The sequence below is a fragment of the Erithacus rubecula genome (assembly GCF_903797595.1).
Source record: "Erithacus rubecula genome assembly, chromosome: 3".
NCBI classification, from domain to species: domain Eukaryota; kingdom Metazoa; phylum Chordata; class Aves; order Passeriformes; family Muscicapidae; genus Erithacus; species Erithacus rubecula.
In genome coordinates, this window is record NC_136689.1 from 283,409 (window position 1) to 309,258 (window position 25,850).

Sequence of the window (25,850 nt, forward strand, 5' to 3'; positions counted from 1 at the left end):
ATACCTGCAGCACAAGGCAAACAAAAGCTCCTCATTGTGTTGTGTGGCTCCTCTCCACTTCATCTCCATGGTAAGTCCTTAAGTGCTGCCTTTCTTTAGGGAGCTCTTTCATGTCACACCTGTGTGTTTTAGCTCAGGTTTGGCCTATCACTGCACTCATGCCTCAGCTAAACCAGCCAAGAGCTTGCTCTCCTCCTGTGTTGGGGTCTCTTCCCTCCCACAGGTTTTTGCAGCTCCTTCAGGTTCCTTTTACAGTCCCATGACTGCAGATGGCTGCAGGTGGCTCAGGGCTGTGCAGGGACAGGTTCCTGTGCTGGGGGCCCAGGAGTCCTGCCAGGGCTCTGGGCTTCTGACACCCCCAGAGTTTGAAAGGCAATCAATTCCCTTTGGAAAACCCACCAGCTGCACGTGCTGTCCCCCAGGCACAGGCAGCTTTCCTGCAATCCCTGACACAGAGTCCCTATGCCAGCTGCTCCAGAGATGGAATCTCCTGAGTGCCCTGGGGACCAATGGAGCCCAGGATCTCTCCTTTCTCCCTGACCAGCATTTCTGTGGGCACTAGAAATGCAGCAAAGCTTGAATGCAGTGAGGTGGCTGCCCAAAGGATCTCCTTCCCCATGGAGCCTGTCCTGCCCCAGCTCTGCTCCAGGATCACAGAACAAACACCCACAGCATCACCATCCTCCCCACACCAAGAGCTGGAAACCCTTACCAACAGCACAGAGCCATCCTCTGGCATGAGGAGGGAACCTCCATCCCTGTTCTGCTGCTTCAGCCCAGCACTGAACCCAGCTGCCCATCCCTCAGATGGCCTCAGAAATCCCTCAGATGGGTGTGCACTCAGACCATCAGCTTCCTGAGCCCAGGGGAAGCAGGAGCTGGAGCTGTGCCCACCCAGCTGGGGCAGCCAGAGCACCACCCACCCTGTCACACACCCTGTGCTGCCCAGGAGCCCCCCACACACCCCTCACAGCTCTGCTGTGTCTGCCAAAGCACCACACAGCCTGGGGACCACGAGCCACACACTGAGGTTTAGACAGGAAACTTGATGGTAAGCATCAAACTGCCACACAATCATAAAATCATGGAGTTCTTTGGGTAGAAAGGACCTTAGAGAGCATCTAGCTCCAGCCCCTGCACAGGCAGGGACACCTTGCACTGGAGCCCACTGCCCCAGCTGGCCTTGGACACCTGCATGGACAGGGCAGCCACAGCTGGGCTGTGGGGGAGGCACCAGGGGGGCACCACTGCTGCAGAGCCAGCCCAGGGCTGAGCTGCTGGGCACTGAGCCCAGGGCTGCAGGCACAGGGCTCTGCCCTGCCATTCCCCACCTGGTTGATGTGGACAGAAGGGATGGAGGCTGCAGAAACAGACGAGTGGCTGGGTGAGTTGGGCAGGGACTTGCAGGGGCCGATGGAGAGCTGGTGCTTCTTGCGGAGAGCCACCACCTTCTGAGCCACTGCAAAGGGAGAGAGGGACAGGTCAGAGTGCAGACAGCAGCCCCCTCCTCCCACACTCCTCTGGAGGGCTGCAGGGAGAGCCAGGCCCTTCCCCTGAGCGATGGGCACTGCCCAGGCTGAGTGCCCAGAGCCCAGCTGCCCCTGGGGCAGCACAGGAGCAGCAGCTCCCCAGGGACCCCGTGAGACACCAGGGGCTGCAGGGGAAGCCCTGGGCAGCCTCCACTCCTCAGTCAGCCCTCACAGCAGCTCCAGGAGGCAGGCACTGCACAGCACTGCACTGCCTGGGCACACCTCACTGCTTGTACAGCAGAGCCCTGTGGCAACAGAGAAACCAGAACAAAAACTGGTGCAAGGGGTGGCAGAAACTGTCCCAGACAAGGCTGACTGATGCTCAGGAAGTAGAAGAGCCTGGGCCCAGCATGCAGGAAGGTGAAGGTCACCTCAGGGTGCCTCTTTTCAGGGCTGGGGAGATGTTATCCTGCAGTGTGGTCTCAGTGCCTCATGGCTAATTCCTCATTAGCAGTAGTGGTATGGGGTAACATGGGCAGAGCCTCTGCCCACAGCTGCAGTGGCTCAGGGGCTTCTCTGGCTGTTTCCTGCTCCCTGCTGGACCCACAGTGTGCCCAGCCAGCACTGGGCTGGGACATGTCCCCTGGGCAGGGGATGCAGAGCCTCCCTGGCAGCTCCTGCTGGAGCCTGGCCCCGTGCTGAGGGGACAATGAGAGCAGCAATGGCAGCAGCACCTCAGCCACAGCTCCTGGCCACGGAGCCACTGGCTGTCCCCTCCTGCCCTCGCCAGTGCTCAGGGCAGAGGACAGGCAGGACCATGCACCTGGGAGCTGCAGCAGAGGCCAAGCTCAGGAAACAGCCACAGCACAGCTGCTGCCCCTCCTGCACCCTGCAGGGCTGGGCTGGGTCACTCCTCCTCCTCCTCCTCAGAACAGCACCAAGGGCACCATGGCCAGGGCTCCCTGACCTTTTCCTGGTACACAAACACCTTTAAAATGAAGCCCAGGAACTGAGGCCCCCCACACTGATGGATCCTTGCAAACTGTCCTGGCATCTGCTGAACCCCAGATTTCTGCAAACAAAACTGTGAGAATAAAGTTCTTTAAGCAGACCTCTTCAGAGCCAAGAGGACAGAAGGCACAGTCCACACCAGCCCCCAGCTCAGGGCAGGCCTTCCTCAGGAGTCCTGACTGGACACTGGGCACTGTCCCTGCCTGTGCCAGGGCCAGCTCCTGGCAATTCCTGGCAATGCCAAGAGCCCTCCCCTCACCACAGAAGCCACTGTGGCATCTGTGGACAGGGGAAGGATGGAGGAATGCAGTTCCCACAAAGTGAGCAGCACCTCCAGGGGGAATTCTGCCAGGATGAGAAAGCAGCAAGGAGGAAGCGACCCCCAGTGCTGCCACATGTCCTTCTCATGGTGCCCTGGGGCAGCCTGGCTGCCCAGACACACCTGTGAGAGGTGCAGCACACACTCCACACAGCACAGGAAGGCAGCCTTGGCCCTGGCAGCAGCTCCTCCTGCTCCTGCTGTGGGAGTGAAGACCCTCCCCAGCCCGCCAGGAAAGGGACCTGTCTGCTGGGATCAGGGTGGATCACTCGTGTGGAACACCATACAAACACAAGGTGTGATGGAGACTGGACTGCCATGTGAGGCAAGGTCCCCAGAGCCTGCCACTGCCAGGACTCCACGAGACCCCAAGCAGCTGCACCAGGATGCACCAGATGCCAAACCAGCTGCATCATGAACCTCCAGACCTCATAGGAAGGACTGTTTATCCACTCCAGAAACACCTCATCCCATCAGCTCCAGGCCATCCCCCTTGTCCTGTCACACACAACCCCATTCAGGGTAAGGTCACAGTTTATTTAAGCAGACTGCAAACTCCCAGGAGATGGGGCAGGCTCCTGTGCCCCTCAGCATCCCTGTGCTGCAGACCCCTCTCTGAGCCCAAGCAGGAACCCTCTCTCCCACTGTTCCCACGAGGAAGAGCTACCCCTGCAGCTGTTCAGGTGCTGCTGTCCTGTGCAAGGGCACTACAGACCCCTGTGTGAGAACCCCCTGCAGCTGTTCAGGTGCTGCTTTCCTGACCAAGGGCAGCACAGACCCCTCTGTGAGACCCCCCTGCAGCTGTTCAGGTGCTGCTTTCCTGTGCAAGGGCAACCCAGACCCCTGTGTGAGACCCCCCTGCAGCTGTTCAGGTGCTGCTGTCCTGTGCAAGGGCAACCCAGACCCCTCTGTGAGAACCCCCTGCAGCTGTTCAGGTGCTGCTTTCCTGTGCAAGGGCAACCCAGACCCCTGTGTGAGCCCCCTGGTGCCCCTGCAGCTGCCCTGGTGCATTACCATCCTGGAAGACCCTCTCCACGTTGAGGCCATAGGTGGCACAGGTCTCGTAGTAGGTGCAGCGCTTCAGGTCGTTGGAGAGTTTGCGAGCGCGGGAGTCGTCGATGACGCGCGGGTTGGTGGCACTGATGGCATCTGCAATCGAGGGACAGCAGCTGAACTGCCAGGGCTGCCCCACCCTGCACGGCTCCCAGGACACCTCTGGGACCCCCCTCCCTCCCTTCACAAAGAGGAGCCGCCCCCACAGCACTGCCCCACAGATGGGATCACAAAGTCCCGGGTTGGTAGAAAAACGGGTCAATCTCTGTAAATGAACCTGACTCAGTTCCCAAACCACCCAGGCACTGGCATTTCACAGACAGAGGCAGGATACCTCTGGGAGGGAGGGGGGGGGACCAAGGCCTGGCAGCCCCAGCTTCCAAATTAAATAGATTTGTCAGTCTCCACCATTTTAGGGTTCACGGCCAAGCCCTACATGTTAAAGAATCCAAGGGAGAAATCCTCCTGGTTTAATGAGAAATTCAACTCTGCTGTTTTTCCCTACATCCATGTCCTGCTTCTGCTCTCTACTGTCCCACAGAAAACTCTTCAGCCTAGGCTCATTCCTGCCTGTGATGGCAGAGCTGGGGGAGGCAGCACCAGGGTATCATGCCATTTCCAAAAGGAAAGTGGCTCCATGGGATGAGGCAACTCCCTGTGGGAAAGCTGAGATGGTGTGAGCAGGAACTCCCTCCTCAGCCCCACGTGAGGCTCAGAGACCAGGATCCCCCTGTGCTCACAGGGCTGGCACCCCCTGCTCTTGGGCAGGGTCACAGTGAGGGGGCTCTCACCCTGTGTGCCCACCAGCACCATGGGCACCTCGGCTGTGTTCCGGTAGCTGCAGAGCCGCAGGTAGTAGTTGTAGACGGTCTGGAAGCTGATCTCATCCTCCAGGCTGAACACAAACACCACTGCATCGACCCAGGCAGCAAACTGCAGAGAGGGGCAGGGTCACAGAGAGCCAGGCCCAGAGCACCAGCAAGGGCAGCCACAGCCAGGCCCAGCCAGCACTGCCCCCCCAGACCCAGCTCAGCCAGCACTGCCCCCCAGACCCAGCTCAGCCAGCACTGCTCCCCAGACCCAGCTCAGCCAGCACTGCCCCCCCAGACCCAGCCCAGCCAGCACTGCCCCCCAGACCCAGCTCAGCCAGCACTGCCCCCCAGACCCAGCCCAGCCAGCACTGCCCCCCCAGACCCAGCTCAGCCAGCACTGCCCCCCAGACCCAGCCAGCACTGCCTCCCCCAGACCCAGCTCAGCGAGCACTGCCTCCCCAGCCCCAGCCCAGCCAGCACTGCTCCCCAGACCCAGCTCAGCCAGCACTGCCCCCCAGACCCAGCTCAGCCAGCACTGCTCCCCAGACCCAGCTCAGCCAGCACTGCCCCCCCAGACCCAGCCAGCACTGCCTCCCCAGCCCCAGCCCAGCCAGCACTGCCCCCCAGACCCAGCTCAGCCAGCACTGCCTCCCCAGCCCCAGCCAGCACTGCCCCCCCCAGACCCAGCTCAGCGAGCACTGCCTCCCCAGCCCCAGCCCAGCCAGCACTGCCCACCCAGACCCTCAAGAGGACAGTGGAAGGACCACAGGGAGCAGAGTGTCCTACCTGGAGCTCAGGAGGGCCCCCTTCATCTCGAATCAGCAGCAAGTAGCTCTGACCATCCACCACGATCTCCTTCTTAAAGCGGCCACCTTGGGGGCAAGGTGCAGGTCAGAGCAGGGGGGACACCCCAGACGAGGGCAGGGAGCTGCAGAGCCCCAGGGCAGGGGTAGAGGTGCTGGGACCCCTGCAGCAGCACAGGGAGGAGTGAGCAGCCAGCCTGGGAAGCAGCCCTTACCCTCTGGAGACTCCTCCTGCACGTAGGTGCCGGTCAGGTAGCGGTGCACCAGCGCTGACTTGCCACTGGACAGGTTCCCCACGATGCCCTGCAACAGACACACAGGTCACCTGTGTCCCCAGCACCTGCTCCTTCACACCAGGCATCCCTGTGAGGTGACACCAGAGCTGGGGCTGACAGCAGTGCTGCTGAGAGGCAGAGGTGTCCCTGAGGACACAGGGAGGTGTGGCCCAGGCCAGTGTTTGTGGGGGCCAGGGGGCTGATTGGGCTCAGGTGGGGCACAGCCACCTGGCAGAGGCCACTGAGCGCCCTCATCCTCACCTGAACAGGCACAGCCTTTCTGCTCCTCACCTGCCATCCCAAGGCAACTCAGAGGGACAAAACCCTCCTCTCCCAGTGCAGCCGTGCCCAGTGTTGGGGTGCTGCAGCTCAGGACAGCAGCTGGCAGCAGGAGGGGAGCAGAGAGCAGCTCCAGGCTGGGTACAGCCCCAGCACGTGCTCAGCCCCAGGCAGCAGCACCAGGGCAGCACCAGAGCATGTCCCAGCAGAGCCAAGGTACCACCCACTCACACAGCAGCACCAAACACAGGACACAGCTGCTGAGCACCCATGGAGCTGGCTGGAGCACATCTGACTGCAGCCCCCCTGGGTGGCTGTAAGTGCTGGTGGGTGTCCTGGGCTGGTCAGTCACAGAGCCCAGCCTGCTCCTTGGCAGGCTCTTCCTGACCATTTAATGCCACTTAACTGTGGAGCAGGTCTGTACTGAAGGGGCTGGGAACTGGCTGGGGGAGCAGGAGGGCTCAGCCTGGACAAAGGGAGGCTCAGGGGGAACCTTCTCATTCCACAGCTCCCTGATGTGAGGGTGCAGCCAGGTGGGGACTGGGCTCTGCTCCCGAGTAACTAACGACAGGACAAGAGCTAACATCCTCAAATTGCATCAGGGGAGGTTTAGGTGGGACATCTGGTATCCCTTTTCCACAAAAAGGGAAGGGGTCACCTCCAGCTGAAGGTGAACCAAGCCACTGTCCCTGGAAGTGTTAAAAAATGTGCATGTAGCACTTGAGGAGAGTAGTTTAATGGTGAACACAGTGGTGGTGCTGGTTGATGGCTGGACTTGATCTCAGAGGGCTTTTCCAGCCTCACTGGCCCTGTGGTTCTGTGCAGCTGCCACATGGCCACAGCAGTGCTGGCAGACGTGGGGTGAGGAGTGGCTGTGAACACTGAGGCTGCCTCTGCCACCATGGAAGTTTACAGGCAAACTTTTCCAGGCACAGGGATGAGCTGGGCAGGTGAGTCACCACCAGGCAGGTTCTCCAGCTCTCAGGCAGGCACTGAAACCCTCCTGCTGCTCTGGGTCCTGCCAGGGCTCCTGCCCTGGCCATGTTCCTGAGGAGCAGAGGCACCAGCCCTGGGCCACCAGCACTCCAGAACAGAGCACAGGACAGCAGAGCACAGGACAGCAGAGCACAGACACCTGCCTCTGTGCCAGCCCCAGCTCCTCTGGTGCCAAGGGAGCCAGCACTGGCAGGACAGGGGCAGGGACCCATGGGCTGCCAGGGGCTGTCACCTCTGTCCCATCTGTCAGCCCAGAAGTGCAGACCTGACAGTGCCCACAGTGACAGCACAGAGAGCAGGGCTGGGCTCAGCCCTGTCACCCTGCAGGTGTGTCCCTGGAGCCACGCTGAGCCAGGGGCTCTGCCCAGCCAGGGACAGTGGGACAGCCCAGCCCCTGCCCCTGCAGCCCAGCCAGCACCAGCACACAGCCATGGAACCCCACAATGGGCTCTGCTGGAGGGACCCCAAGCTATCCCTGCTGTGGGCAGGGACACTTCCCTGTCCCAGCTGCTGCCAGCCCATCCAGCCTGGCCTGGGACACTGCCAGGGACCAGGGGCAGCTCCTCTGGGCAACCAGGGCTCACCACTGACACAGGCAAGAATCCTTTCCCAACACATATATACTCCACCTAACCCTGCCTCTGTCCATGGAAGCCATTCCCTGTGTCCTGTCCCTCCATCCCTTGTCCCCAGCCCCTCTCCACCTTTCCTGGAGCCCCTTCAGGCCCTGGAACAGGCTCCATCTCCAGAACCTTCTCTTCTCCCCCAGCTCCCCCAGCCTGGCTCCAGAGCATCCCCGTGGCCCCTGTGTTGTGCTGGGGGCCCCTGACACAGACACAGACACAGCCCTGGTCCCTCAGAGAGCTGTGCAGAGCCCAGCCCTGGGCAGCAGCTCAGGGCCCCAGTGCAGTGCTGCCCACAGAGCAGCCAGGCTCTCACCACAGACAGACCCTGCAATGGCATGCAGCTCTGAAACCCAGACAGAGCCTGCAGTTACACTTTGCACATAGCACTAACCCTCACCTGCATCTCACCAAAATCTTGCTGCTCTGTGTCCTTGAGCTCACCTGGAGCTTCAAACCAGGACTGACAATCCTGAGGAGCTCAGCCCCTGAGAGGCAGCAAACTGGAGCCACACAAGGTGTGTCAGCACTGTGGGAGCCTCTGCCCCACTGCTTTTGGGGGAGTGCAGGAGCACAGGGAACAGGTCCTGCCACCATCAGTGCCCCTCTGCAAGAGCTCAGCCACTGCTTCTCCTGGCCTGCAGCACTGGGAGGGAGCTCTGGGGGAAACTGAGGGAGGGAAAACGGCTCCAAAGACCTTGGAGAAAGAGTCCTGAATGCTTGGGGACACAAGCAGGGACAGCAGTGAGATCCTCAGCTCCTGCAGGAGAGACAGAGCTGCCTGAAAATGGGAAGAAGTGAAGCTTGGAGACATTTCTTGCTGGGGTCAGTCTTGGGCTCCTCATGACAAAAAAGACCTTGAGGAGCTGGAGCGTGCCCAGGGCAGGGAATGCAGTTGGGGAAGGGGCTGGAGCCCCAGGAGGGGCTGAGGGAGCTGGGAAAGGGGCTCAGCCTGGAGAAAAGGGGGATCAGGGGACCCTTGTAGCTCTGCACAACTCCCTGACAGGAGGGGACAGCTGGGGGACAGGGCTGTGCTCCAGGGAACAGGAGCAGAGGGAACAGCCTCAGGCTGGGCCAGGGGAGGTTCAGGCTGGAAATTGGGGAAATCCCTTCCTGGAAAGGGCTGCCCAGGGCAGGGAGGAGCCCCCAGCCCGGGGGGTCTAACAGCCCTGTGGAGGTGGCACCTGGGGACAGCCAGCATGGCCTTGGCACTGCTGGGGAAGCAGCTGCACTCAATGATCTCCAAAGGCTTTTCCAACCCAAATCCTTCACTCACTCTAAACCAGGACTCTGAAAGGCCTCCAGGCTTCTAGAAGAGCTGCTTTGGCCAGATCAAATCCTGGAGCAACAGAGATGCCCAGAGGTCATGTCAAACCTGGGGAAAGGGCTGTACCACTTGAGGAACAACCAAAAGCTTCAGGATGGTTTAGCTGGCAGCAGGGCTTTGCAGCCTTGCAGAGCCTCAGCATCAGGCAGCAACACCCAAAGAGCTGTCAGAATGTTTTTAAAAATGCATTTCACATGTAAACTAATGACAGTTTTCACAGCTAAACTCACACGAAACTAACATTCACGTTAGGTAAACTAACAAATGAATATTTGAAGTTTGGTTTGATTCTTAACTGCAGGTAAGAGACACTGGCAGGATGGTGCTGGAATGGTTTGCAAGAATTTTTTTGTGTTTTATACTGCAAGCAGTTAATCTTGCAGAAGCTGAAGGGAGAAAGAACTGAAGGCACAGGCCAGGAGCCTGTAAGGGGAGCTGAGGCAGGAACCCACACTGAGGCACCTGCAGCACCCTGCCCAGCCCAGCAGCCCCTCCTGGCCACCCAGAGCCTGCAGCACTGAGCCTGTCCCACCTGGAGGGGCTGTGCCAGGGGCAGAGGGGCAGGGCAGCCCCTGGGCACACAGAGCTCACCTGCAGCACCTGCAGGGCAGGCACAGCCCAGCAGGGACAGGAGAGCACAGCTGACACCAGCAAGGCTCCCCAGGAGCAGGGACACCCCCAGGCCAGCACAGCTGCCCTGGGCAGGTACGTGAAGCCCCACCTGGATCTGCACCTGCCCGGGCAGCAGCACCCAGAGAGGCCTCACAGCTCTGCCAGGGCCAGCAGGGAGGCTGAGCAGCTGCAGTGGAGCCTGTTCACCTTCACAGCCCCGTGCTCTCCTGGATCAGCCTCTGCTGTCCCCTGACAGTGTGAGCTGCCCACAAACCCCAGCCCTTCCCACACAGCAGCAGCCCCAGCTCCCCCTCCCTTCTGAGGTGAAGCCTCTGTGTGTTTCCACTTGGCCACAGGAAAATGCAGGATTTCTTTTGGCTCTGGGGCTATCCCAGGCACAAGGCACAAGTACTCACCACCTTCAGCTCAGGCACTGAGCGGCTCAGGGTCCACTCCTGGCTGTTCACAAACGAGTCTGCAGACAGAGGAAGAAACCATCAGGTTACCCTCAGGATGCCAGCAAGGATCCTGCTGTACCCTCTCTGCTCCCTCAGGCAGATGCATGGCTCTTCCTGCCCCTCTCCTGCAGACTCAGAGCTGCAGGGCACCCAGCATGCAGCCCGAGCCCCACCGGAGCCAAGGGCAGCAGGAGAGGGGCAGAACACAGGCTGGAACCCTCCCTTCAGCACAAAAACCCCTTCAGCACCCCCTGCCCCCAGCACAGAGCACAAGGGAAGCACCAGACACCCTTCTGGGGGCACGAGACCCAGAGCTGAGGGCAGGTGCCCCTGGAATGCTGCAGGCTGCCAGTGGTACCAGCCCCACTCCCCACTGAACCAAACAACTCATCCCTGCACCTCATGGAACTGGCAGCCTGCTGCAACAGGCTCACAGGGGCTGTGGAAATCCAGCACAGCTTCAGGAAACACGCCCACCCTGCCACAGGGCACCTGGAGGATGCCAGCAGCCCCTCCTGGCAAACAGCAGCAGTGAGAGCTCCTGTCCAACACCAGCCCCAGGGCAGCACCACAGGAGCAGCACCTCCTCTGAGTTTATCACAGACAAACTCATTTTGGGAGACCAGAAACCTGCAGGAGCTCTGCACCTTCAGCAGCCTGTAATAAACCTGCCACATCTGTGGCCACAGGCTACCTCAGGAGTGAGAATCTCAGATGGGCTCAGAAGGGAAGCAGCAAACCCACCAGACCCCAAAGAGGGCAGCAACCAAACAGTGCCCTGGGCACTGCCACTGCTCCATGTCACCCGAGGCCACAGGGAGGGGGCTCCAGACCTCCCCCAGCAGCCACAGCCCCACAACCTCAACTCCCAGTGCCTGCTCCAGCAGCCCCCAAACCACCCTCACAGGCAACAATTCCTTCCCAGTACCCCATCCAGCCCTGCCCTGTGTCCTGTCCCTCCATCCCTTGTCCCCAGTCCCTTTTCTGGAGCCCCTTTAGGCCCTGGCAGGGGCTCTGAGGTTCCTCTGTAACCTTCTCCTCTCCAGGTGAGGACCCCCAGCCTGGCTCCAGAGCAGAGGGGCTCCATCCCTGGAACATGTGCCTTGTGCTTGGGGCAGCACTGGGCTCCACAGCCCTGCCAGAGCCCACCAGTGCCTGCCTCACCCCAACACACCTCCTAACTCCTCAGGGGGGGCTGGACACACAACAGCACCAGCTCTTCCTCCATCTCCAGCCTGAAGCTCCATCTCACCTCTCTGGGCAGCCCCAGGCCATGGGGAGAGCCCCTCCTGCTCCCACTGCCAGAGGCTGGCTGGGCTGCCCAGGGAGCACGAGGAACAAACCTGGGCTGGCACCGTGCCCTCGCCCCTGCTCCCACCACAGGATCCACCCATCACCTTCCAGAAAGGTGCAAACACGGTCCTTTTACCTGCAGTGTGCCTTCCAGGGCTGACTTGGAACACTCCTTTTGCAGGAGTTACAGATGAATAATCCCAGCTCTGCAGCAGGAACAGCAGGTTATTTATAGCCATCCCAAGAAATCGTTTCTCTGCTGTGTCTTTCACCTGCCCTTTCCTTTTTTAGGCAGAGGTAATGTTTTTCATTAAAACTATTCATCGGTCAGGAGGAAAATTACACATTTTTGAGCCCTTTCCAAAAAGTAACAGCACACCTGTATTTCCAGCTGCATCAATGGGTCTAAAAAAAGCTGTCACCTCCACCTGGGACTTCTGGGCTGCTCAGCCTCTTTGTCAGGCAGTGTGGCAGATAAAGGACCCCCTGTGTCACTGCATTCCCTGTGGAGCAGGCAGCACACACTGTGCTGTGTCACTGCACACTGCAGGTTGGGCAGGCTCAGAGAGGCACACACACTGATCACCTGGGGAGCAGAAGAGGCAGGAGAGCCCTGCACAGGCTGGGACCCCTCTGGATCTGCTCAGGGGTGACCAGCACAAGCTGCCCAACAGCTGCCTCCTGCACCAACTCTCCCAACACATCCTCTCCTGGCTTCTAACCAAGTTCAAGAGTTTGAAACGCTTGGATTTCTGACTTGCTGAGACCCTTGAGTGAACAAACAAACACTGCCACCACAAAGCCAGCAGCACTGTGCTCAGGCACACAGCAACCCCCTCCTCACTGCCACAGCACGCCCCAGCTGAGCCCAGGCACACCTGCCTGTCCCCTGCACACCTGCCAGGCTGGAGGCCAGCCCAGCCCACCCACCCGTGCTGGGGACCACTGGCACGTGTGGCACTGCCCAGCCCAGGCAGCTTCCCCTGCACAGAGTGATGGAGGGTGAACAGGGCACAGCCTGCAGGCACACAGGGATGGAGGGTGAAGGGGCAGAGCCTGCAGGCACACAGGGATGGAGGGTGAACAGGGCAGTGCCTGCAGGCACACAGGGATGGAAGGTGAAGGGGCAGAGCCTGCAGGCACACAGGGATGGAGGGTGAACAGGGCAGTGCCTGCAGGCACACAGGGATGGAGGGTGAAGGGGCAGAGCCTGCAGGCACACAGGGATGGAGGGTGAACAGGGCAGAGCCTGCAGGCACACAGGGATGGAGGGTGAACAGGGCAGAGCCTGCAGGCACACAGGGATGGAGGGTGAACAGGGCAGAGCCTGCAGGCACACAGGGATGGAGGGTGAAGGGGCAGAGCCTGCAGGCACACAGGGATGGAGGGTGAACAGGGCACAGCCTGCAGGCACACAGGGATGGAGGGTGAACAGGGCACAGCCTGCAGGCACACAGGGATGGAGGATGAACAGGGATGGAGGGTGAACAGGGCAGAGCCTGCAGGCACACAGGGATGGAGGGTGAACAGGGCAGAGCCTGCAGGCACACAGGGATGGAGGGTGAAGGGGCAGAGCCTGCAGGCACACAGGGATGGAGGGTGAACAGGGCACAGCCTGCAGGCACACAGGGATGGAGGGTGAAGGGGCACAGCCTGCAGGCACACAGGGATGGAGGGTGAACAGGGCACAGCCTGCAGGCACACAGGGATGGAGGATGAACAGGGCAGAGCCTGCAGGCACACAGGGATGGAGGGTGAAGGGGCAGAGCCTGCAGGCACACAGGGATGGAGGGTGAACAGGGCACAGCCTGCAGGCACACAGGGATGGAGGGTGAAGGGGCACAGCCTGCAGGCACACAGGGATGGAGGGTGAACAGGGCACAGCCTGCAGGCACACAGGGATGGAGGGTGAACAGGGCACAGCCTGCAGGCACACAGGGATGGAGGGTGAACAGGGCAGAGCCTGCAGGCACACAGGGATGGAGGGTGAACAGGGCACAGCCTGCAGGCACACAGGGATGGAGGATGAACAGGGCAGAGCCTGCAGGCACACAGGGATGGAGGGTGAACAGGGCACAGCCTGCAGGCACACAGGGATGGAGGGTGAAGGGGCAGAGCCTGCAGGCACACAGGGATGGAGGGTGAACAGGGCAGTGCCTGCAGGCACACAGGGATGGAGGGTGAACAGGGCACAGCCTGCAGGCACACAGGGATGGAGGGTGAACAGGGCACAGCCTGCAGGCACACAGGGATGGAGGGTGAACAGGGCAGAGCCTGCAGGCACACAGGGATGGAGGGTGAACAGGGCAGAGCCTGCAGGCACACAGGGATGGAGGGTGAACAGGGCAGAGCCTGCAGGCACACAGGGATGGAGGGTGAAGGGGCAGAGCCTGCAGGCACACAGGGATGGAGGGTGAAGGGGCAGAGCCTGCAGGCACACAGGGATGGAGGGTGAACAGGGCACAGCCTGCAGGCACACAGGGATGGAGGGTGAACAGGGCACAGCCTGCAGGCACACAGGGATGGAGGATGAACAGGGCAGAGCCTGCAGGCACACAGGGATGGAGGGTGAACAGGGCACAGCCTGCAGGCACACAGGGATGGAGGGTGAACAGGGCACAGCCTGCAGGCACACAGGGATGGAGGATGAACAGGGCACAGCCTGCAGGCACACAGGGATGGAGGGTGAACAGGACAGAGCCTGCAGGCACACAGGGATGGAGGATGAACAGGGCACAGCCTGCAGGCACACAGGGATGGAGGATGAACAGGGCACAGCCTGCAGGCACACAGGGATGGAGGGTGAAGGGGCAGAGCCTGCAGGCACACAGGGATGGAGGGTGAACAGGGCACAGCCTGCAGGCACACAGGGATGGAGGGTGAAGGGGCAGAGCCTGCAGGCACACAGGGATGGAGGGTGAACAGGGCAGAGCCTGCAGGCACACAGGGATGGAGGGTGAACAGGGCAGAGCCTGCAGGCACACAGGGATGGAGGGTGAAGGGGCAGAGCCTGCAGGCACACAGGGATGGAGGGTGAACAGGGCACAGCCTGCAGGCACACAGGGATGGAGGGTGAACAGGGCACAGCCTGCAGGCACACAGGGATGGAGGGTGAAGGGGCACAGCCTGCAGGCACACAGGGATGGAGGGTGAAGGGGCACAGCCTGCAGGCATGTGGTGCATGCCCACACTCCAGAGCAAGCTGTGTCCTCTGAGCACCCTGCACCACGTGGGGAAGCTTCCCACCTACCATGGACTCTAGGCCATCAAGCCTTGATAGAACAAGAGGAAATGGCCTCAAGTTGCAGCAGAGGAGGTTTAGGTTTGATATAGAGAGTATTTCTTCCCTGGACCAGCTGTGCAGCCCTGGCCCAGGGCAGGTGAGGTCAGCATTCCTGGAGGGATTTAAAAGACACGTGTATGTGGCACAGGTGGCCATGGCACTGTGGGGGGAATGGTTGGACTGGATGGTCTGAGAGGCCCTGCCAGCCTCAGGGATGCTGTGATTGTGTGACTATCTGCAGGAGAAGGCCTGAGGGTCTGGAGCACAGACCCCTGCCAGTGCCAGCCTGGGGTCCAGAGCAGCTCTCACTGCCCTGGGCTGTGTCCTGCTGCAGCTCAGCTCTGTCACTCGGGTCCCAGACACCCTCAGGATGGAGCCCCCTCCCCTGATTTCCTGCACTAGCTCCCCTGCTCTGCCATCCCTCTGCAGCAGTGTGTGCAGGTGGGCACGGGCCACAGCCCCAGGGCTGCCAAAGGGCAGATCACAGCAGCTCTCAAGCCAGCACAGCCACAGACCAAGAGCTGCCTGCTGAAAACCACTGACACGGCCCCACTGTCAGCTCTGTCCATACAAGTGTTCATCCTTGGCTGACAAAATGCAGAACGTGGCAAGTCCCTGCACTCAAGACTACAAATCCCATCAGGGTGACATTACACACGCTGTGTGACTTTACCACACACCAGAGCAGCAGCAAAGGTCCCAGCCCACAGCAGCAGACTGATCTGGAGCCCCCTCCAACAGCAGCACTCCCTCTGTGGCTGCCAGACCCTCCCCTTCCCTGCAGACCCTCCCCACCGTGCTGAGGCAGAGGGTGCAGGGGTGCCCAGCCCTCAGCATGGCTCCCCACAGGCACAGCCACACCACCCCATCATCTCTGGGTGAAGCTGTGACTGTGGAAGCACAGTGAGCAGCCTGACCAGGCCTGAGGCAGCCCCCAAAATGCCAGCAGCACGTGAGCACAGCACCTTCCCTGCAGCACCTGGGCCCTGCTGCCAGCTCCTCCAGCAGGGGACACCTCCAGGGACTGATCCCCACTGAGCACTGGCCTCATGCAGCATCAGGGAGTCACCATTTACTGGGCAGCTTCACTGCTGGACTGCCTGCATCACCTGCAATTCCCAATGAAAACACCCCTGGTCACTCCTCCTGCATCTTCTCTTTGTCCTTAGTCACACAGAGGGGACCAGCTGTCTGTGCTGCAGTTCAACACCTTCCCCAGGTGTCCCTGACCTCCAAAGCCAAGGTGGGCTCAGGGAACCCCTGCCACAAGGACATAAAGGAGGCACTCTGCAGCTGACATCCCTTGGTCAGCTGGTCATCCTGGACACCTCCAGACCCTAAAGCCAGACCCCAGCTGTGGGACAGCAGTGTCCTGCACCCTCCATCACAGAGCAGAGCACTCCCTGTGCCTGAGGACAGCCTGGAGAGGGCCCAGCCACAGTCCCACAGCTCCCAGCACCCACACGCTGCAGCAAGCTGGCAGGAGAGAGGGGCTGGCCAGCCAAACTGGGCTCCTCAGCACAGCTCCTCCCTCCACAGCACCATGCACAGGGCTCATCTACCCTGGGCTCCAGAAGCAGTGACACATCTGCAGCAACTAATAATTAACCAGCTCATTATCCAAGCCTGGAACTCCCTTGGACACTGCAACCCTGGACACTAAACCCAGCCTTGAAACCAGGTCAGAGGCTCAGCAAACACAGCAGAGGCCACACAAACAGAGGCCACTCACGGCCACCACTGCAGCCACACAAACAGGCACAAAGCACACACAGACCAAAGGGAGGCAGAGGCAGCCTGGGCACAGCCACCCCTGCTGGGCACAGCCATCCATCCCCTGGCACAGCCACCCTTCCCCTGGCACAGCCACCCTTCCCCTGGCACAGCCACCCTCCCCTGGGCACAGCCATCCATCCCCTGGCACAGCCACCCTTCCCCTGGCACAGCCACCCTCCCTGGACACAGCCACCCTCCCCTGGGCACAGCCATCCATCCCCTGGCACAGCCACCCTCCCTGGACACAGCCACCCTCCCCTGGGCACAGCCATCCATCCCCTGGCACAGCCACCCTCCCTGGACACAGCCACCCTTCCTGGGCACAGCCACCCCTGCTGGGCACAGCCATCCATCCCCTGGCACAGCCACCCTTCCCCTGGCACAGCCACCCTCCCCTGGCACAGCCATCCATCCCCTGGCACAGCCACCCTCCCTGGACACAGCCACCCTCCCTGGACACAGCCACCCTCCCCTGGGCACAGCCATCCATCCCCTGGCACAGCCACCCTCCCAGGGCACAGCCACCCTCCCCTGGCACAGCCACCCTCCCTGGACACAGCCACCCTCCCCTGGGCACAGCCACCCTTACCCTGGACACAGCCACCCTCTCTGGGCACAGCCATCCATCCCCTGGCACAGCCACCCACCCTGGGCACAGCCACCCTTCCAGGGCACAGCCACCCTTACCCTGGACACAGCCACCCTTACCCTGGGCACAGCCACCCCTGCTGGGCACAACCACTCCTGGGCACAGCCACCCTTCCAGGGCACAGCCACCCTTCCCCTGGGCACAGCCACCCTCTCTGGACACGGCCACTCCTGGGCACAGCCACCCTTCCCCTGGGCACAGCCACCCCTCCCAGGCCAGGCTGATAAAGCCTCTGCCCTGGCAGTGCTGGCAGGAGGGGGATTTCTCCAGGTCAAGGACTAGCACAGGCACAGCCAGAGTTGCAGTCAGCACTGAGCCAGCACAGGAACCCACTGCAGGCCATGACCTTGGCAAGGATTATCTCAGCAGAGCTTTAAGCACTCTGCAGCAAGAAAAGAGACAATGCTGTGTCTCTCTGGAAAGAAGGTAACACTCAGGAACTGCCATCCCTGCTTCCTCACCCTGCCACGGGTGGCAGCAGCTGGTGTCACTGTGCTCTGGGGTCAGTGCAGATTCTGGAAGATCCAGGCATTGCAACCTCTCAGCACTTGCTGCTCTCCAGCCCCCATCCAAACACTGTCAAAGACCCAGACCAAACCCTGCTGTGATGGGGTCTGCTGGAAGGACAAAGCCAGCAGAGAGTGACGTGGGAAGGCAGGTAACCCCCCCTCCCATCACAGCACTCTGAGAGGATCCACCTCACCAGAACCCTGTTACCAGTGCACCTGGGCTCAGCTCCAGCTCTGCAGCCCCACGAGTGCAGGCAGGGGAACACTGCAGGCACAGGGCTCCTTCTCCCTGAGGCTGCCCATGACTGCAGAGAGACAGCTCCACACCCCCTGCACCCTCTGACCTCACAACTGAGCCCTCCTCACAGCTCCCTCCCCGACCCCTTCCAGAACTCTCAAGCTTTTCCCAAGTGCAGGCACCAGACCAGCCTCAGCATCCGAGGCACCTCTAACCCCACCGGGACACCTCTGCCTCTCCCAGCCCAGCCAAGGCAAGCACCAACACGAGCTGATGTTTATCATCACCTACCCAGCTCACTATGCAAACTTCCCCCAATGCATGAGAAAACAGCCCTGTGTTCTCTCAGAAGCCTCCCTCACGTGCCCTGCAAATCCCTACTCCCCACACGAGAGTGAGGGAGGGACCTTAAGCTCAGAAAGCAGGGCACCTCTCTGGGAGAGGGGACACGGCTGTGATACACAATCACGGAATATTCTGAGCTGGAAGAAGCCCACAAGGATCATCAGTCTCAGCCCTGGCCCTGCACAGACACCCCAACAATCCCACCCTGTCCAAACACTCCCCGAGCTCTGGCAGCCTTGGGGCCACGACCATTCCCTGGGGAGCCTGGGCAGTGCCCAACCACCCTCTGGGGGAAGAACTCTTTCCTGATCCCCAACCTAAACCTCCCTGACACAGCTCCATCTGCTCCCTCAGAGGAGGAATGCTTCCTGAGCCATCAGAGATGCTGTACCCACCACACAGTCCCCTCATGCACAGGGACAACTCCAACTCCAGAACAGCCCAGTTTTCTCAAGACCATACCTATTAGAGAGCCCCTCTGGAATGGATACCTAGAAATGCTCTGAGCCACTGACCACGATCACCTGGGTCAGTCCAGTGCTCTGTGCTGACTTTGCTCTCTGGTCCCAAGGGCTGGTGCCCTCCCTTGCCCATTACACAAGCATCAGCTCTTTATGTCTTTTTTGGGTAACAAGCCCCGAAATCCCCCATCGCCTCTCTGTGTGCTCAACCCCAGCCGAGCCCCTCCAGGTCTGGGAGAGGCATTTGGAGCATCCCCCTGGCTTTTGTGGGTATATCTGGATGCAGATGATGGTGCGGGGTGGGTACCACAGTGTGCTGTAAACAATCCACTGCAGGTTCTGGAAACAGAGAGGGTGCTGGCCTGGCTCCCTGCCGGGACTCCTACACCGAGCTCCTCCAAGCTGATAACCGCAGCTGCAGCTGCACCCCAGGAGGGCAAGTTGGGGCTGCACCAGCAGCTTTCCCAGGGCAAGGTGGGCAGCGCCCACACAGAGCATCAAAGCCTGTGGGACATCAAGGGGCTGTTTGGAACACCATGGGCCTGCAAGGCTGGAACAGCAGTGGGGCAGAGCCTCCTGGGCAGCCCCCGCAGCAGCACTAAGGCTGTGCCCCTCCAGCCCTGGCACACAGACCACAGCTCCCACCAGAGCAAGCCACGGACCAGCACTCTGAGCAGAGAGACAACGAGGAGATGGGGCACAGGAGAGGACAAGCAGAGCTGCGTGGCTGCGCAGACTTCAGCACAGCCTTCTCACAGCTCAGCATCCCCAGGAGGACAGAGAGGGTGGGTACAGAGGCTGTGCAGGTACCAGGCAGGTAACGAATGGTGCTCTCAGTGTGACTAACCACAGTGTGAGCTCCTGCCGGCAGCCAGTGCCAGCAGCAGCCTGAGAGGCCACCCCGAGCTCTGCTGCAGCACGAGCCACGGTGGCCAGCACTGGTCCCTGCAACCAGCAGGGTCCTGCAGCTGGCAGGTCACCGCTGCCCGGGCCCCAGGCGCCCGCACCGCCCTCCTCAGACGGGGCCCCAGCAGGCTCTCCCAACAGGAGCTCCTACCTGTCCCAGGGAGCAGCCAGGTGAGAGGCACGAGCGGCAGCGCTCAGGCCGGCAGTCTCTCTGGGAACGGGCCGCCGGGCCGGCTGCGGCTGGCGCTGCTCCCGCTGCAGGCGGCAAGCAGCAACAGGCCCCGCTGCGGGCGGCGCGGCGCTCCCTGCGCCTACACCCACATTCCCCAGCCCTCAGCTCCCTGCAGCTCCGCTCTGCCGGGAGCCTGCTGCCGGCGGGGCGGCGGCACGGAGCCGGGCCGGGCCGGGCCATACCACCGGCACGGAGCGCCCGCAGTGCAGCGGCAGCAGCGTCCCGGCCCTTCGCCTCGGGGCCAGGGGCACCCGCACCCATCGGGCTCCAGAGCCCTGTCCTGCAGCTCAGGGACAGAGGGGCCGGGATGGAGCCCCCCTGGCTGCCCTGGGCGGCAGAGCTGCTCCTGTGCTGGCCCCTGCGGCCCAACACTGCGGGCAATGGCGCTGCCCCAGCAGCCACGGGCGGGATCCCTGCGGAGCCTCCAGCCCCGGGACAGCCCTCCGGGCCCGGCAGAGAACTGCCTGCAGAGCAGCCAGACCCGCAGCAGAGCCTGCATCCCAACGAGGCCCGGGAGCGGCAGGCCTTGGCCCAGCCCCAGCTCCACGCGTTCCATGCCTTAAAAAGCTCTGGATGCTGCCGTCGCTCCCAGCCCTGCCAGGCCACAGGGCTCGTGGGCAGCTCCTTCACAGGGCCCGGACGGACAGGGCACAGGCACAGCCAGCACTGCCCCCAGAACTCCCCACCAACACCAGAGAGTGAACACCCACGAGCCGCTTCAGCTGCCAGTGCCCACTGAACGCCCGGCCCCGGCGTCCTGTCCCCCTGTCCCCCCCGCTGGCAATGCCACAGCTGCTCTCTGCACGCTGCCCCGTACCGGGTCAGGGTCCCTGTGCTCCAAACACGAGGTCCCAGCGAGGGACCAGGGCTGAGCATTCCCCAGACCAGGCCTGGTGCCAGGGAGTCGCTCTCAAGAGGGGGATACAGGCACATTTCTGGGCTCCCCAACCCCCTGTGCTGTTCCACGCCTCTGCTCCAGCAACCTCCCAAACAGCCCCACTCGCCTGGGAGCCCACCAACAGCACTCCCCATTCCACCAATGCTGCTGGACACAGGCAGGGAAGCTCAGCCACCCTGTCCTCGCTGGGACACCACCAGGGCAAGCAGGACAGGGCACACACGTGCCTGACTCCCAGGTGTGCGGCCAGCAAGGGACCAGACCCCGGAGCACATCCTGCCAAGCAGCCACACCACGGCTGCTCCAGCAGCAGCCGGTGCAGCGCTCAGGGCACCGGAGCTGACAGGAGCTGTGAACGAACTCACTGCGGCCCAGCGCACACCCTGCAGAGCACCGGGACAGAGCCAGGAGCCAGGACACAGCCCAGAACCCGGCTGGGACAGGCCACCGCCACCCGCTGGCACAGGGGGCTCTCGCCAGCCCCCACTGCTCCCGTGCTTACTCACCCAGAGCCCGCAGCGGACCCCCGCCCAGCAGGCCCGGCTCAACCCCGCCGTGCGGATCCCTGGGGCACCCGCAGCCAGCGCCGCCGCGCTCTCGCCTTCGGAAGCGGCTGGTGAGGAGCTTCCAGAGTCCCCCCGTCTGCGCGGGGTCGGTGTGCAGCCGGCCCCCGGCCCTGCCCAGCTCCGGGTAGAGCAGGTCGCGCTTGCTGGGGCAGGTGTGCAGGGAGCTGGCATCGCCCTCGCTCTTGGTGCGGAGGCGCGCGGGGCGCAGCAGCCCCCCGGACTCGGACCGCCGCAGCTCGTGGCCCCGGCGCAGGCGGAAACTGAAGCTTTTCCGCAGGGAGCTGAAGTTCTTCCTGGGGCTGGAGCCGCTCCAGCCGCTGCCCCCGAAGAGGTTCCAGCGGCGGCTGCCCCACAGGGAGCCCCCCCGGAGGAAGCCGGGGCTGTCGGCGGGGTGCGGCGGCCGGGCGCCGGGCAGGAAGGTCATGCTGCTGGGGCGCGGGCGCTGCTCCGCCGCGGGGCCGTGGCGCTCTCCCTCGGGGCTCTGCCGGCGGGGCGAGCGCAGCCGGAGCAGCTCCAGGAGGCCGCCGCGGGCGCGGGCGGGGGGCGGCGGCGGCAGCAGCGCGGCGGACAGCCCGTTCCCCGCCGCGCAGAAGCTCTTGGGCCGCCGGCGCTGCTGCTGCGCGGCCCCGAGCGCGGCCTGGACGGCGGGGACGCCCTGCAGGTCCAGCGACTCGCAGACGCTGACGGCGCGGCGGGGGCTCGGCCGCGGGGCGCCCCGGCCCGGCGCGGCCCAGGGCCAGCCTTCGGCCATGCTCAGCGGCGGGGCTGCCGCATGGCCCCTCGCCCGCCGCTCGCCGCCGCCGGCGCGGGGCTCCCACGGCGCGCCCGCATGCCCGGGCCGTGCTCGGCGCCGCCAGCGCGGGGCTGGGCCGGCCCGCCCCGGAACGGGCCGGGGCCGCGGTGGGGATGGGGCGGGGGCCGGGGCCGCCCCGCCCGCCGCGCCCTCCGCGGGCACCGACGGCACCGAGCCCGGGGCACGGGCAGCGGCGGTGCCGACCCGGAGCGGTGCTGGGCCGCGGCCGCGGGGCAGAGCGGCGCCGGTCCCTGTTACTGCTCGGCCGCTCTCAGCGCCCGCCGCGGAGCCCGCACCAGCGAGCGGCGGCGCTGCCCCGAACCCGCCGTGGCGCTCACCGGGACCAGAACCGGCCCGGACCCCGTCGGGGCGGCGCCGAGCGCCGGGACCAAAACCGGCCCGGACCCCGCCGGGGCGTTCACCGAGTCCAGAACCGGCCCGGACCCTTCCGGGTACCGACCGCCGGGCAGGGCCGGCAATGGGGGCCCCGGTGCGGCGCGGAGCCGGCCGTGTCCGCCAGGGGGCGCTGCGCCCCCGCTCCCCGCTGCTGCCCGCGACTCCGGCACCGGGAGCGACACCGGGATCTGCTCCGGCAGCGACACCGGGACCGGCTCCGGCAACGACACCGGCTCGGGCAGTGACACCGGGACCGGGAGCGACACCGGGATCTGCTCCGGCAGCGACACCGGGACCGGCTCCGGCAACGACACCGGCACCGGCTCGGGCAGTGACACCGGGACCGGGAGCGGCTCCGGCAGCGACACTGGCAGCGACACCGGAAGCGGCTCCGGCAGCGGGATCCCGCTACCGGCAAACACGCACACGCAGCCCTTCGGCGGCCCCGGCTCCATCCGCCCCTCTCAGCGTCCCCGCTGCCTTTCCCGGCTGCAGCCCCCCGCACGACCCGCAGCCCGGCCCGGAGCTTCCCCGCCGCTGCCAGGAGCCCCGGCCGCAGCGGTCCTGCACCAGATCCAGCTACCTGCTGCTTTCTCACCTTTCCCAATGTTGAATGAGCCCCGTGCGCTCAGGGTCAGCACGGACCGCAGGGGCCCGGGCAGCCCGGAGCACCCACAGCCTGGAGCAGTGAGCCCCAGCAGCACCGACTTCCACCCGAGCCCTAAGAAGAGGGCGCCAGGTGAAGTGTGACCACCTCTGCCAGAGTTTCACTCCTTCCAGGGCAGTCATTTCCTTCGACCAAATCCACCATCACCAAGCACTGACCCTCCTCGGCCACTGGAGTCCTGACTGTGCTACCTCCTCCACCTCTTCCCCAGCGCCCCCATTGCCGCCTGCACTCCCAGTCTCCAGCATCGCCCCAGGGCGCTCCTCCTCCTCCTTCTCCTCTTCCTCCTCCTCCTTTTTCCTCCACACCTTTTCTCTCTCTCTGGCTTTCCTCCTTCACATTGCAAGTATGATCTGCGCTCCCTCTGGGGAGGAAAAAAAAAGATGCCTGACTCCCCCTTAAACTATTTTTACCAAACTGAAAGCCCTGTCTGCTGAGCCAGCCTAAGTCTTCTGCTTCTCCAGGCCTCTCGAGGGAACACCTTAACATCAGGCACCTCCCTTTCCCCCTCCTCAAAGAGTCTTTGACTCCACTGCCTTGACTCCTCCGAACTCCCATCACTTTCTTGGACTGTGCCTTCTCTTTGAACCCTCATCCTTCTCCACAGCAAGCCTCATCCTACTTCTCCAGTTTTCTGGATGCAGTTTTCTGGTTGGCCTCGAGCTGCACCCCACCTACAGCTCTTCCACTCCCTACTGCACAGCCAGCACCTCAGCCAAGCCCCTTCCTTCTCCCTTCTCCTTGCTCCTAAGCCCACAGTCCCACCATCCGCCTCCCCTCCCAGCCCTGTCAGTATCACAGTCCCCACCACAGCACGCAGGAGCAGAGGTCCCACCCAGAGCCTCTCCGGGGGCTTCAGGTGCTGCTGTCCCCTCAGGTGTTCTCACCTGCCAGCACAGCCCTCCCCCGTGTCCCCTGTGCCGAGAGCTGAGCTGCCATCCCCACGGGCACGGCCACACAAGGACACGTCCCACTGCCCTCCTTGCCGAGGCAGGCACGGAGCAGCAGGCGCCTGCCCACCGCGGGGCTGGCTGTGCCACCCGTGCCCAGGGCACGGCCCGGGAGCGCCAGACGGGCTCCAAGCCGTGCACGGCGTCTGCCGGCCCGGCCCCAGAGCCTGCAGGAAGCAATTACGGGGCAATCGGTGCCTTCAGAGCACCGAGCACCAGGCAGGGCTGCTGCCAGAGCCCACCTGCGGGGCTCCTCAGCCGCAGCACCTGGGCAGGCTCTGCGCAGCAGCCCGGTCAGCACCCCCAAAGCTCCTTTCCACCACGCCTGGCACAGCTCTGTGCTCCCAGGCATGGAAAGTTCTTCCTGCAGGGAGACCAGATCCGTGTCTCTCCAAACCCTGGGTTTAGCACATACTCCAACGGCACCAGATGGTTCCCCTTCCACATGAGTCTCAGCTTTTTAAAATATTCTGGCAGGTTCTGGCTGTGAGGTGTCGCTGAATCACAGACTGTCTGCTGGAGAGATGCACCTTGTGCTGCTTGCTGAGGCAGGACTGCACATGCTGGATTCCCCCGACAGGGTCTGTCTGACCCATCCCTAGGGCCTCCCCAAGACCCCTCCAGCCTGTGACCTCCTTCCTACTCCAGCTCTTCCTCCTCCTGCGATTCCATCCAAATTCTGATTAAACCTACTGAAAAACGTGCAGAGTTCCCCTTAGCTGACGACATCCCTTCCCTGTCCTATCAGGGATCATATTTTTAAAGCTATATGTGTTTTTGAAGCATTCCCAATTCTCTGCAGTTTGTCTCCACCTTTCTTAAATACAGAGTCAGAACCTGGGCATCAATTGGAACCTCCAGCAGCCTAAGAAGAAATACAGGTACAACACCTGTCCTACTGCAGCCCAGTAAGATTCTGGGATACCACAGTAACGGTGTAACACTGTTCTAACCTAATTAGGCTGTTCTGTGGCAAAGGTTTCCAAAAGCTGGGCACATTAACGTGCATATTGACATGATCCCCTTGATGTTATTCTGAAAGACATCTAAAATAGGCTACAATTGAGCCTTAGATTGAAGTCCTGGGGTTGAGGGCTGCAGGGCACCTGCACCCAAGCTAGCAATCTGTACCCCAGGATGGGGCTGTAGAAGCATCTCTGAGAGCTGGGCAGTGACAGGGCCTTGGCAATCTGACCCAGAGCAGGTGCCTGGCCACAGGAGCAAGCTGGTCCCTTACCAGCCCTTCTCCGAGTCACGTGCATGGTACAAACATTATGGCCATGAACATCTGGCTGAAATTAATGTAATTCATGAGAGGCTTAACAACAGCTGCGTGGGAATAGTCCAAGAGGCAGGGAACATTCCAGTGCTGGTTGGCCCTGGTGTGACATTCAGGGTGGAGCCCTGAAAAGGAAAGGGAGTCCAAACCACGGTCAAATGCTGCAGTGTGCTCCCAGAGGCCATGACAGCAGAATCACTGCTCTGCCAGCCCCACCAGCACGGGCATGCCTGTGCTCCCCCAGACACGAACAGCACTGCTGCTCCAGGATCCGCACACGGGTGGTTTTGTTGCCAGGGAGATGCCCAGCCGGGAGGATGGACAGCGGCACACTCCATCCCTCCTGGGCTCAAAGGCACTGTCACGGCACAGGGGCTGAGTCTGGGGGCCTGCAGCCCCCACCTCCAGCAGGGATGAGGGAGCAGCACTGCCCGGGCCACCAGAGGAGAGGGGAGCTCCAGCAGCTCTGAGCCCGTGCAGGGGGCAGAGAGCAGCCAAGCCCCGCGCAGTGTCAGCACCGTGCGGGAGCTGCCGGGCCCTGCAGAGCAGCCGCAGCCGGCGGGGCACCGCGG

General features: G+C 62.5%; 1 protein-coding gene and 1 long non-coding RNA gene across 3 annotated transcripts in view; one reads left to right on the forward strand and one right to left on the reverse strand.

Annotated features, from left to right (window-relative positions):
• Positions 1–25,850, reverse strand: part of AGAP3 (ArfGAP with GTPase domain, ankyrin repeat and PH domain 3) — a 115,031-nt gene that overhangs the window by 56,001 nt on the left and 33,180 nt on the right. Inside the window, exons 1-7 of one of the 2 annotated variants that reach the window (XM_079301195.1) lie at positions 21,134–22,079; positions 9,996–10,054; positions 5,683–5,770; positions 5,451–5,536; positions 4,644–4,785; positions 3,814–3,948; positions 1,332–1,459 (exon numbers count right to left, since the gene is read on the reverse strand). In XM_079301195.1, coding sequence (XP_079157321.1) covers positions 1,332–1,459; positions 3,814–3,948; positions 4,644–4,785; positions 5,451–5,536; positions 5,683–5,770; positions 9,996–10,054; positions 21,134–21,944 — 1,449 coding nt within the window. In that variant the 5' untranslated portion in view covers positions 21,945–22,079. Of the gene's footprint in view, positions 1–1,331; positions 1,460–3,813; positions 3,949–4,643; positions 4,786–5,450; positions 5,537–5,682; positions 5,771–9,995; positions 10,055–21,133; positions 22,080–25,850 lie in introns of those variants that run through there. The other variant, XM_079301196.1, reaches the window with a different exon arrangement.
• LOC306800450 lies at positions 23,003–24,784 on the forward strand. Its single transcript, XR_013773835.1, has 2 exons — positions 23,003–23,121; positions 24,477–24,784. It is a non-coding gene; the product is annotated as an uncharacterized lncRNA (long non-coding RNA).